The sequence below is a fragment of the Callionymus lyra genome, chromosome 9 (assembly GCF_982586985.1).
Source record: "Callionymus lyra chromosome 9, fCalLyr1.hap1.1, whole genome shotgun sequence".
NCBI classification, from domain to species: Eukaryota; Metazoa; Chordata; class Actinopteri; order Syngnathiformes; family Callionymidae; genus Callionymus; species Callionymus lyra.
The window spans coordinates 15,726,746-15,740,701 of NC_141826.1; the positions used below are offsets into that span (position 1 = coordinate 15,726,746).

The 13,956-nt window shown below is 41.5% G+C and overlaps 1 protein-coding gene across 1 annotated transcript in view; it reads right to left on the reverse strand.

Moving 5' to 3' along the window:
• Positions 1-13,956, reverse strand: part of ppargc1b (peroxisome proliferator-activated receptor gamma, coactivator 1 beta) — an 81,824-nt gene that overhangs the window by 20,513 nt on the left and 47,355 nt on the right. The window contains exon 2 of the mRNA XM_087798910.1: positions 1,021-1,200. Coding sequence (XP_087655036.1) covers positions 1,021-1,200 — 180 coding nt within the window. The remainder of the gene's footprint in view (positions 1-1,020; positions 1,201-13,956) is intronic.

A 13,956-nucleotide genomic window follows, 5' to 3' on the forward strand; every position in this document is an offset into this window, starting at 1 on the left:
ACCCTGAGCTCGGATGACACTTCGGACAGGTGTTTTTTTTCAGGGGTGCAGCCTGAAGAGTAATCAGATGTGTGAGGTTGTGATGAATTGATGGAGGAAGACGGGCCCGGAGGACTAAACTTAGTTGCGAGATTCCAGGAATGACTGATGGTATTATGGCTGGGATGGCGTCCTAAGAGGAAATGGTAGGCAGGAGAATGTTGGAGGTACAGGAAGAGTGGTCCCCAACTTTTTTTCAGCGCTTAACAAGACCTCTAAGACTGGTTGCTCAGCAAGAACCTCTGCTTTAACTTTTATCTGTGCATTTTTCTTTGTTTTTTTGTTTATATTCTGTTTATTTGTTGATTATTTAAGTTTGTCGATTATTTATTTCATTTTGTTGGTTATTTATTATTATTTGTTTTTTTGAATGTCTTAATTAATGTCTCTTTAAGTCTTTAACTGTTAAGTCTTTAATTAATTTAAGGGTTTAATGTCTTTAATGTTTTGCATCGTGGGTCAGCGAGGACCACAATTTCATTTATGCTGTATGTCTTAATACATGCATATTTGACAATAAAAGAACTTGACTTGACTTAAAGAAGAGGGTCCCATATAGAGTTTTCTCAGGGAACTGAACCCTGGACTGGGAGTTAGGGACCACTGCTCTAGAAGGTAGAGAAACCTTTCTCTATAAAGACTAGTTTCTTAGGAGTATCTTGAGGAATCGTTCGGCTTGTGAGTCACAGGAATCAATATGTGACCCACCGATCAACACGGACCACCAAACAGAATCTGGGACTAAAACGGTGTCTGGTGGGGGGTCAAAGAAGTAGAACTGTTCCTTTACCCAATTTGAAGGATGCCGTCGTCGATGATAAAGATACCGTTCAAAACATGCCCCATATTTTCTCGCAACAGTTACACATATTAGAACCTCTAGATACACTAAATCATGATTGCGCTTGGTGTGAAAGCACCTTAAAGAAGACCTACCGTCCACACCAGGGAGCCCGTTAAAAAGTTAAGGTGGGTTCCTACCTCGAAGAGCTCGTCTGTCGTACTGTAGTGGATGGAGGTCGGCGATGTGCCCGTCGTCTGGTCGTTGCACCACTGCAGTTCATTGAGGCAGTTGTCGCTGTCGAAGTCGCTGGTGTCCAGCTGGGAAAGGTCAATGTCCGGGAAGTCCAAGCGGTCCGAACACACCTCCTCCTCCCCATACTGCGAAAAAAAGAAGAAGAGATTGAGGGTTAGGAAGACATCGATACCGATTTGACGCCACTTTAAAAAACCTGTTCTAGACACAATTCACAGTAAAGGGTCTTTCGGTCATTCTGGGGGTTTACGGGCAGTTCTTCTGAAGCTACAGCCTGCATTATCTTCCTCACTTTTCGTGTTCTTCCTCAGTTCACCGTCAGAGTCCGGGTCTCTCTTGAGCGGCGCCGCCTTTCTCGACAGCTCCTCATTAAAGATAATGAGACTTTCAATGTTCCACGAGGCTCGACACCGAAAACCAGTCGAGACGTTTGCTTCAGCACAATTCGGGATTAGAAACAAACGTGTTCTGGTTGCGGTACTGTGTGTTTGTTTTTTGTTTTTTTCGATCCCCCTCGTCGCCCTCAACAAAAGAGTCTTCGTATAACTAGCTTCAGTTCTTTGGGTTTGTTGTTGCTAATCAGAGAAATCACCTGCTCGGCTATGTTTGTTTACAGTCCTGAACCTCTCGCCTGTTCAGCTTTCAAAGATATTTTTCTTCATCCGGTAGCTAACAACACTCCTCTTCTGACAAACTCAAACCTTTAAATGCTAGCACGCTAACAACAACGTCTCAACATCGTCCACAATACACTTCAATGGCCCTTAGAATTGGCCCTTGTGAGCACTGGATCAACTTAAAGGGGCTAGATAGATACAGAATGTTGTTATGAATTAAATAATACATTTTTAAAAATGGCAAAAGCTAATGCAAACATTGTGACACAAAACTAGTGGATATTTTTCAGTCAATTTGTCGTTTTTCGTGGCAACATTACATCGCTAAGAGGTGTTTCATTACCTAAACTGGAGCTCAAAGCTACAAAGAAAAGTTTTGCAGATTGGCCAAACTACAGTATTAACTAAGTGAGTAAGTAATTTGTGTTTATATGGCGCTTTTCCAAACCAGGGTCACAAAGAGCTTGAACAATCAAAAATAATTCTCAATAAAATATATACTTTAAAGGTCAAGATAACACAGAGACAAACACAGGAGTTCCAGAAAATCAAGGAAAAGCCTGAACAAATACAAATGTCTACCAGCTTTTTAATAAAAATGCAAGGGTGAATCGTCTGTTGGAAAGTATAAATTGCTTGAGAGGCCTTAAGTTGAATATACTGACATGATACCAGAATAAATCCCCCCAAAAAACTACTTTTAAACTGTGAAGTATCTCCATCCAACACCTTCAGGGACAAAACATTCATGATAAGAGCTCCACGGTCGACTTCCTGAACTACCGAAGTTTGTTTTTTTTCAAAAGTTTTACACTGATTAAAACCAGAGAGCATGTGGTCTGCAGTCTCACCACATGGCTGAGAGAGAGAGGAACAGGAAGTGTTGTCTACGTGACTGCGAGGACCGGGGGGGAGGCGAGGGTGAGGGTTGAGGGGGCGGGAGGAGAGGGGGCGGGACGAGGAAACAATTGGGAGAGTAAGACATCAAACTGAATTTAACAAGGATCCAGCGGTTGAAGGTTCGTAAGGAGGGTGTGAACTGACGCCGCTATTGTGCGAGGGATCAGGAAATGCAACCAGTTGAACAATCAGAAGTGTCTGTTCAGCAGACAGGGTCGACCAGTTTCACCAACTGTCATATTTTCTCACAGACAGTGAACTAAGCTTGATGGACTATATTTTGGGGAACTTGATAGAGGAACAGAGAGGGGGGGGGGCTGTGCGGTCAGTTTTTAGTCACATCCTTCTGAGGTAGAGAGTCTAGTAGTGAGGTGGAACGTTTGCGCCGCCGTTAGCTCGTTAGCTTAACGAACGCAGAGCGAAGCGGTTTGATTTACGACGTTCAACATCTGCAGGCGCAAACTGGCGTTTGTTTATTTGGGTCAAGAAAAGGGGTGTTACACACACCAATTTTCAAGACTTGGAATTACAGTGCTTCAAAGAAACGGCAGAAGATGGAGGGATGAGGAGGAGGAGGAGGAGGAGAGGAGGAGATCCCGGGATGGAGATGAAAGCGGAGAGAGATGGATGAGAGCATTAAGGAGGTGAAGAGAGTGAAGAGGTGTGAGATCCAGGAGAGAGGGAATTGAGAAAGATGGCAGCGATAAAGAAAAAAGGGTGGGGGGGGGGTGGTGGTAAAGAAGGGATGAGCAGGAGAAAAGAAGGAAGTGATGCCCTTTGCTGGAACCTCCCATCGCTTCATCAACCTGCAGCTGTGCAGGTGTGCGAGAGAGAGAGAGAGAGTAGTTAACATGCAGCTCGCATCCTCTCCTCACGTGCATCCTCCACACTTCCTTTCTCTCTCCTCTTCCCTTCATCCTCCTCCATGGTTTCTTTTCCTCCCCCCCTCCGTCTCTCCTCCTCTCCTTTCATCCTTCGTCGCGCCTCGTCATCTTTTCAGATGAGTCGGATTCAAAAGACGGAAACAAGCCGTCGTGCCAAAACAAACAAAATCTGCACGTTGACGACGTCGCTTGTCTCTACGGCGCCCTCCTGTGGAGGCCTGTGACAGGTTAATAGATCAGTAAATATGAACACCCGGTTATAATAATATGATGCTTTTGTGAGGTCTTTAATAACATCTTAAAGACTAATGATTTTGGCAACATTTCTGTTGGCGTAGCGTAGCTATGGTTTTTTTTAGCGCATCTTATTTGTTACAATATTTGTTTTAACTTTAAATCATAATATGTTACTTTTTACGCATCCATTGGCAACCAGCATATGAATTAGCGGCATATGAATGAACAGGAAGTGCCCTGGTACGGAACAGGAAGTGCCCATTGTAACTACGGAATATGCACGGAATATTCAACGATGGAGGGATCAGATGTGAAATAAATACTTGACCAAATGAGAGCCGGAAATGTTTTTAAGCAAACAGGAAGTATCTCAATATTAGTAATATAAGTAAATAAATCAGTATGTGCTTAGAGTACATCAGAATAAACTAAAATAAAAGATGCAAACAGCTAGCACAACGACCCTGATGAGGCTGCATTAGCATGTATGCTAACACATGCTAACAGGAAGTAGATAAATATTCAACCAGTATTGCTTGTGTGCGTCAGAATGAAAGAGCTTCGCCCATAGGCTGCACATACGCTAACACACGTGTTATTGTGCAGTGATTAAAGAAAACTGGACCTCATCACTTCCCCTCTTATCACACCTCTTCCATCCTCCCTCATCCCTTTCTTTCGCCTCCACTCCTATCCATCCTCTGTGCTCATAAAGTCAGGGCCTGATTGATTCCCGTGTCCACTCTCCTCCTTCATCCCTCGCTCACTTAGCATTCTCAACATGACCAACACGTCCCCCCTGAACACGCTGGTCACCGATGGGTCAGATTAGCACCGCCTGCTATCTCGACGCAGGAAGCGACGTGAGGCTGAGTCGCACACGTCCGAGCGCTTCTCGAACGGCGATAACGTCCGGCCGAAACGTGGCGAAAATGCACGGCACCGAAAACGGGCTGTGAAGGATGAAGGCGGCGCCGAGCGACGCGCCACGTGACTCGCTGAAGGGCTCGGTCTTGCGCAGCGCTGATTTCCTTCCCTTCCCAGCTTGAACTTAAGTATTCATCGGATGACAATGACCTTTGAGATGGTTTGTGACAGAATAATTGAGATTTTCCATCTTGCTTCAGGCGCCAGTTTTTGTACCAGCGTACACATTATCATTGACCCGAGAGTCTCAAATCAAATCCTATACCGACTCAAATCCCCTATAGATTTTGGTGGATTCATTTTTTTTTAATCAAGTTTCCAGTTGTTTTTTTTGTACTTTCTGGTGACATAAAAATCATTCTACTGTAAACTAGTCTCTTGTTATTATAATGAACATATTTTAACATTTTATCACAAAATAAATTGCATTTAAGGTGTTTTTTCTAGGGATGGATTGACGAGGCTTCACAAAAAAATCTGTATCATGATACAGCGTCTTCATTTTGAGAGGCCACTAGATGGCACTGTCTGCTTTATAATCGTGGCTCCAATCTACTAATTTAAAGAATTCAATTTCCAATTTAGAGTGCCATCTACTGGCCTTTGAAAGTGTTGACACTGTATCATGATACAGTACAAAAGACAGAGATCGCTAGGTTTGACTGTTTTTGTCTGATTTTTGAAAACTTATAAGTGATTTTTGTTGTGTTTTACACAGTAAATTCAACAACCTGTAAATAAATAAAAGATGAGGGACTTTAATAACGCTTTGTTTCGTCTTAACTACATGCTTGGATTTAAAGCCGGTGTTGAAACTGCTCCGGGGGAGAAGACAGAAGAAGAAAAACCTGCTAATCCATACTCCATTGTCTCTCCGCCATGCTTGCAGATAATGAGCAGCTTTGTTTGGCTGGCATACATACAGAGAGGTCGGAGGTCAGGGCTGAGTTTTTTGGATGCGCGTTTCACGGCTCCGACCCCAATTACATCCCAGTGCTCCCGCAACAATAAATTTCTGTTGATAAGCCTTTTAAACTCCCGGTGAACTGCGACGTTTTCCCTTGAGTGTCGGCGATTTCTCACACTTCAAAGAATGGCTACGTTTTATTCTTGGGGTTTTTCTACGTTCGCGAGTCGAGCGAACGTCAGACTTCGTCACCCGTCAGAAGTTTTCCTTCAGACCCTCACACCTTCCCGGACCGTGATCCGGTTCCAGAGAAAGCAGGGGAGTGAGCGCATCCGTCATTCTGATTCCACTGGCATCAACGCGCACGGAATAGTTGGAATCGTCTCCCGGAATTGATCCGAGGCCATTACACTCGACCCAAATGCAGGGGGGAAATGATTTATGACCCGCAGGTGGTCCAGATCTGGTGGCCGGACTCGTGCTCCCGGTGCGAGTGCCGGGCAAGGATTCACCTCAAGGGTGAGAGGGAGGTGCAACGTGTTAATGACTTCGGAAAACATGGCCTAAAGGTTGGTGACGAGGGGAGGTTTTGGGTTTGAACACCTATCGTAGGATGATTTCAATAGAAGGAGAAAAAAGATTCCAGCCCGAAAAAAAAGGAAAAAATATCTTCTTCAATGAATCATCGTCGTGGTCTTCGGAGACCGAGCGATTCCGTGCGACGCCGGAGGAGCAGATTCTCACGTTCCGCCGGATTCCTTCCCTGGTAACAGCAGCGAAGCCTCGCGGCCCGTTCAGAGGCTGCCGGGACGCTCGCACATTAAAGCCCGGCTATTAATAGCCGCGCTGCACGTGGGCGAGCTTTGGAAGGAAAAAGGCCTCGCTCTCTCCGTGCTGCAGCGTGCGACTTCCACTGGTCTGTTTCCATCAGCAGACGCACAAAAGCGTGTACACACACACACACGCACACACACACACACTCTAATAGTGTCGTATGATGACACAACGTCATATTACACAAGATGAAAGCTGGAATTCTGCAGCTGACTCACGAACCGGAGGAGATATAGGTCACGATATTCCACGATTAGAGCGGAAAGACTCGGCTCTACTCCGAGTCTCAGTCGACCCGGCTCGGACCCGACACTCTCACCTGGCTGCTATTACGATTCCGGATTCAGTCCCAACAAAAACAGAGTGTGATATTAGCAAGAATTTTTAGGATTATTGTGAGAAGCAATGAGTCAGTGTTTCAATATTTCCAAACACTTTTTTTTCTTTGTCTTTTGGCTCAGCTCTTTTAATCACTCATCATCGAGGAGAGACCCAAATAAGAACATTTCAGCTCATTCAAGACTTGGGTGACTCTTTTCAGTATTGATGTTCTGATGAAGCTTCATGAAGCAGTCTCATTCTTTTCAGAGTCCACTAGATGGCAGTCTCTGCACTATTTTCCTTTGCTTTGAACAACTGTTCTAGTGAAACATCAGGTCATTTTTAAACTGATGGCGCCACCTACTGACCTCTCAACAACATGACACTGCTTCATGAAGCTTCATCAGCAAGTCACTAGTTTTCAGCTTGTCTACTAGATGAGATCCTTAATGAGGAGTTCAACTGGGAGGAAGCCCCGGGGCAGACCTAAGTAACACTTGTTCTTGTTGATTTATTTTAAGAGACCGAAACTGACAAATATAATATAAAGGGACTTTTCTCTGAATAATTGCAGATGACATTTGTTTTAGACTAGAAACCAACACATACGAGTGCAGCCAGATGCCAAGCAGCTCATTTGCAGACCGCCCCCGAGCTTACTTATATTTAAAGCAAATATTGCCTGTAGAAATCTTAAGCAACAAGGAAAGAGCAACAACTATTTTTTGCACCAGTTAAGTGGAAGTATTTTTATTATTATTATTTTTAATACATTCTTTAAATCACCCCCCGGAACATCAGATTAAATAATCCTTTGAATTATGTTCATAACACTTTTATTTATTAAGTTTATCCTTAGATAACTGAATTAAAAAAAAAACTCCTTGATGGAGGTAATAAATTAATGAGGAATTGTGAGGAAGTGATAGCGCTGAGTGACTCTTGGACTCGGCTCGACTTTCCACCGACCACTTGTCCTCTTATGTAAATGACAAGTCACAAGCCCGTCATGTGACGGTGGGTCCTCGCCAGACTTCTGGACTTTCCAGACTTCCCTTCTCACACACACACACACACACACAGACACACACAGACGTGGCAGAAGCAGCACCATACAAGGTCTCACACACACACACACACACACACACACACACTGGGAGGGAAAGAATAGCGAGAATCAAACCTTCATCCATCTATGTCCATCTAACGGACTCAAAACCTGCATCTAAAACCTGATGTTTATGGACTTTTTTTTGTGGATTCCTCTGAGGGAACTTTTATCAGATGGTTTTCGACATGGATTTTGATGCAACATGTAGCTCAACATGGTTCCTGATACCTCGATTCAATGGTCAACAAATGGTTGATTCAGAATTCTGCTGCGAGAATTCTGACCCGCTCAAGTAGAAGAACTCACATTTCTCCGATCCTTAAAACTCTTCACTGGCTTCTAGTTTCTTTCAGTATCAACTTTAAAATTCTGGTTCTTACTTTCAGATCTATTCATGGTCAGGCTCCTCCTTACATCACTGATCTGATCCAGCCTTACACCCCAGCTCGGGTTCTGAGGTCTGTGGATCAGAATCTACTGATGGTTCCTCGCACACGGTTCAGGACCAGAGGAGAGAAATCCTTCCGGACTTTTGCTCCTAAGCTTTGGAACGATCTTCCTCTCTCTTTACGCTTGATGGATCTACTGACTCCTTCAAGAAACATCTTAAGACGTTTTTATTTGTTCAGGCTTTTCCTTGATTTTCTGGAACTCCTGTTGTGTTATCAGTGTTATCTTGACCTTTAAAGTATATAGTTTATTAAATATTGTTTTGATTGTTTAAGCGATTCGTGACCCTGGTCTAGAAAAGCGCTATGCAAATAAAAATGACTTACTTACTTACTTACAATGGCAGATGATGTGCATCAGTACAGAGCTTGTGTTGTGCTTTAGTTAAAATCCAAGGTAGTAAAATGCATATGTATCAGTTGATCAATTAAATGCGTTTATGACCAGGACTAGCAACATATCGATCCCCGTCGATCGGCGGGATTCATCCGGCCTTCTCCCCTCTCTCACCCCTGGCGCTAATGCGGACTCGGCACTTTTCCCTTCACATGACTTACTTTTCTGAACTTGGCTTGACCCGAACCGCCACTCAGAAAGAAAGGCGGGTAATCTAGGAAATGGGTCCAGGGGTGAACGTGTGAAGGTTAAGTGACGGAGCGTCGCGGTTGAGAGATGGTGATGAGCGGCGCCACATGAGGAGCCGTAATCACCCTTCATGTGACATGGAAGATATAAAAGGCGCGATGCCAGGACTCGGGACTTGGTGGGAAAAAAAGCCTCCCTTTAACACTCACTTTCTTGTAGGTCACTTTGACAGAAAGTGTTTTATAAATGGCACCTTTGGAAGATCCCGGCAGCGTCACTCGGCAGTTAAGTGAATCAAAAAACCTCCAGAGTCGTGTCAGAAGTATCGACTTGTGGCAGATTCATTTCCACTTTTAATGCGATTCACACTCTGTGCATCTCATTTCGTCATGGTAGCAACATGCTAACTCGCTAGCGGTAAAGTTCTATTTTCGTTCGTTCACTTCTGAATGGCTACTGACCAGGAAACTAGCCACAGAAGTTTTATAGTACAAAACAATCCTAAGAGACTTAAATTAATAATAGTAGTTTTGGATTGAGGTAAATATCGAATAGAGAGCCATGTATCAACAAAAATTATCGGGAAACTTATTATACTACAGAGAATAATAATAATAATAAATAATAATATAACATTGGGATTCGTGGAGTAATACCCCAGAGACTTGCCAAGTAATAAAACTGAGCAGCCTGGAGTTGCAATACGAAACCTTGCGAAGTAATACTACAGAGCCTCATATAGTAATACTACAGAGCCTTACAGAGTAATACCATGAAGACTGGCGGAGTTATACTACCAAAAACTCCAGCAGATACTGTATATATGGGAGCCTCCTGTAGTAATACCATGTAAACTCACAGAGTAATGCAATGGAGCCCTTTGGGGTAATACTACGAAGCCTTGCATAGTAATACCACAGAAACTTGCATAGTAACACTACGGCGTCTTGGAGGTAATAGGATGGAGACTTGCATAGTAATACTAATGAGCCTCGCAGAGTTATACAACGGAGCCTTGCAGAGTAATACTAGGAAGCCTCGCAGAGTAATACCACAGAAACTCGCATAGTAACACTACGAGTCTTGGAAGTAATGGCATGGAGACTTGCATAGTAATAATAATGAGCCTTGCAGAGTAATACTAGGAAGACTTGCGGAGTATTACTACCAAGCTTCAAGGAGATATACACCGGAGCCTCACGGAGTAATACCACAATGCCTTGCAGCGTAATACTATGGCATGGAGACCCGCAGAGTAATACTATGGAAACTCGCGTACTAATACTTCAGAGCCTTGTGGAGTAATACCATAGAGATTCGCCAAGTAAATTCTGTCGATTCTTGATAAAAACATAGTATTTTAAGTACACTTAAAATATGGTTTTCCTTCTACTTTCCCCAGAAACCTCTTCCAGGAATCCTCCTTGAAGGCTGGAGTACGTTGAGATAACGCAGATGTCTATCAAGCTACTTGGAGACTCCTTCGTTACTCGAAAATAATTAACCAAGAACGTATTGACGTCAACATGGACCCCTGACAGTTTTGATTTACGACATTGATCGTCCACCTTTGCTAGCTAGCGAGGATGATAGCGAGTCGCTCGTCCGTGCGTCGCAACAAATATACACGAGGTCTACCCGGCATTATCGCTCACGGCGAGATAAAAAACCGAAACAGAGGAAATTCGACGTGACGCACATTTGTATTCCTGTCGTTGAAGGCGGGGGAACCTGCTCCGCCATGTTTTGTTTTAATCTGTCCGCACATTATCTCTTTGGATGTAAAGCAGTTTGGTGCTGAAAAACCCAATAAATAAGATTAAACAGCGTGAGATAATGATTCCCATTGATCTGCATCCTAATTTAGCTTCCGCCCTGGACACTGGTGAAATTCCATTGTCAGACTGTGCGGCTCTCGAATCAAACGCCGCATAATTGGCTTTTTGTGGCCTTTTATTAAACACAGAGAGACGGAGGGGGGCGGACGAGCAGGGGGGATTCTTTTTTTTTTTGTTTGCCGTAATTACTCACATGACTGTGAAATGACTGTTGGGAAGTTTAAATGATTCCCGTCTCATTAACCTGACGACAAGTGACTCACTCGTGAGAGGATGTGATCATTCATAAAAAAATATGACAGTAACCATCAACGCAGAAGCTTCTTAGACAGACATTAGTTTGCGCTACTGGTTTTATTTAATGAAACTTAACAATTTGTCCTGCTTAAGTTGCCGGAGAGGACAGTCGACGGCAAGTTTTCTATCACGTGCTAACATCAAGCTAGTAAACTTTTGTCTACTTTTGTTATTTAACACAACTGAAGGAGAAGTTAACTTGTTTTTTCTTAACTTTATTTAAAACAAACTGCGTTGACAAGCATGAGTTAGCAGATAATGAGCCTAAATCTGGGATGTTGACGCTAAATATTTTGAGTAAATAAAATGAAATTATTATTTTCAACATTTGTCAAATTTCCAAATTGAAATTATACACAATTTTGAACCAATTAATATGTACCCATTTTTGATAAGATTATCCTTAATGGCTAATTAATTGAAGTGTATCAGTGTCACTAGAATATTGAATAGTTGAATTTATCAGTTCAAATGTACAAAACTTTTTAAAGCATTATTATTATTTTTGGAAAAAATTGAATTGAATAGTTTAAGGTAAAATTGTTATTATCAGATAATTTAATCTTAATAACTTGGATATTAAAAGCTTGTTTTTTTTAATATATATATTACTTTATATTTAATTTACTTTTCAGTTTTTTTATTCTTATTCCAATAATTCATTCCAAATACAATTTCCGAAATCAATATTTCTTAATAAGTAGCCTTTTAAATATATCATACAAATGTTAAATGTTTTTAAAAAAATTATACACACTTTAAAGCTGTAATAATCCAAATAATTGTATTGTTAATCTATTTTATGACTGAATTGAGTGAACATTAGTTTCCGAGCCGTAGAAAGTAACGAGTGCCCAAACCGACCATCTTTGATTTACATAGTTGGTGGTCATAATGTTATGGCTCATCAATATATGGATAGAGATATAGATTAAACCTAAATTAAGGCCATTATTTTGGCAACTGGACATAATCCAATAATAAAATTTCCCACAACAAATGAAGTACTTAAGATGCTAACAGAAGTAGCACATTAATGGAGTTTTCAATTGCAATTAGCATCAAGCTAATGAAAACTGGCAAAGGTCAGAAACAACGTGCACTGATCTTGATCTCAGGTAAAAGCAATAGTTTGTCGCTTCTCTCTGAGAATGAAAGATGAAAGGAGAGAAAATAATGCAAGTCTTTTTGACAAGTTTTCTGCCGCTTCATCCGGGGCTTCTATATTTAGCACGAGTCCCATGATCGGCGTGTCTACGAGCTGCCGGTGACTTGAGGAGTTTCTGCCAGACACAGATGACACCCCTGACCCTCCACCGCCCCCCAAACCCCACCCCAGCACTCGCTTGATTGATACCACCATCATCCTCATTCACTCAGGTTTTACAGCGTGCGTGTCCTTGACCCCCGGCCGGCGTCGTGAACGGGTGAATTGGCAGCGAGTGTTTCCCATTACATGCTCCAGTAGTGAGCGAGTGGACCTTTTCATTCCTGGACCGGAATTTTTATTTCATTTCCTTTTTGGTAAATGACGAGCGCGCGACCGTCCATCAGCCGTCACGAGGTCGACGTATGGACCTTTAATTTATGCTTCGGGCGTTGATGGCCATGATCCGACCCGGTAATGAGTCGCATCAGTTTCTCAATTGAAGAACATTTCGGGTTGAAGGAACTTTTAAGAGGTGACATTTAGACACGTGAAAATTGATTTAAACTTTTATTTTCCTCAAATATTTCTCTGTATTTATAAAAGTTTATTTAGATTCATTTATAACACATTTTTTTTAAACTGATTTTTGTTGATATTTTTTTCTTTTAAAACATTTTTTTGTGATTAATTTAATTAAAAATAGAAGCTTTAACCCTTTTCTAGTTTTATTTCCTTTGTTTTGTTTAATTTTTTCTTAAAACAATTATTTTTTTCTGATGCAGCACAACTTTTTGGCTTTTTTTTCGTTTTCATCCATGTATTTAAACAACTATATACATGTATTTAAAAAAAAAAAAAAATTCTGTGTTCTGGTTGATTCTGGTTTAGTTTTTAGTTTTTATTATTTGTTTGACCGAAAGTAGTAACAATTTTTCCTTAAAATGTATTTATAGCTTTTTTTCACAGCTTTTTTTTCGGCCCTTTTTTATTTAAAAACTGTTATTTTTCTGATTAATTAAATAAAATTGGCCGCATTAAACATTTTTGATGTGTTTCTTTCCTTTGTTTTGTATAATGGTCCTTTTTTTCTAAATCTGGTAATTATTTGTCAATTTTATGTTTTAATGAATTTATTTTCCGTTGATGTATTTTATTAAAATACTTTTAATCTGGTTTGGTTGAGTCTGGTTTACTTTTATCACGATACTGTTTTTTTTTTTTAATTCAAATTATTTTGCTTCCATTTTTGTTTTATTTTGCAGTTTTTATTTTACATTTATTCACATATTTACTTCCACAAAATTAAAATGTTTACATTAATTCCAGTTTTTATCTGGAATAATCAGCTCTAATCAATGATACAGAAAAAATTAAAAACAATTTTTTTTATTCCGCCCTCTAGAGGTCACCGTGTGACGCTGCACCACTTCAGCCTGCGAACGTAACGCTGTTATTTTTGTTTTCTCAGCTCCGCAGACAACAAAGTTGCTTCTGTGAGAATAATTGCATGAGAGAATGTTTTGGAAGTCTAAGTGATAAACATCAAAGTGAGCACTTTAAATCTCGCCGATATTGACTCGACGACAGAAACACAGTCGTATGTAATCTTTTGTCTGTTCTTGTCTTTTTATCCGGAACCCACTCATCAAAGAGGCTCTCAGTCTGCCAGCGCGCACACACCCCCCCCCCCCCCCCACACACACACACACAGACAGACACACACACACACACACACACACACACACACACACAAACAGTGATTTCTGGCCTTCCGTCAATAGAACAAGTGCTATTGAGTGCTGCCGTTGGTGCACAGACTCCCA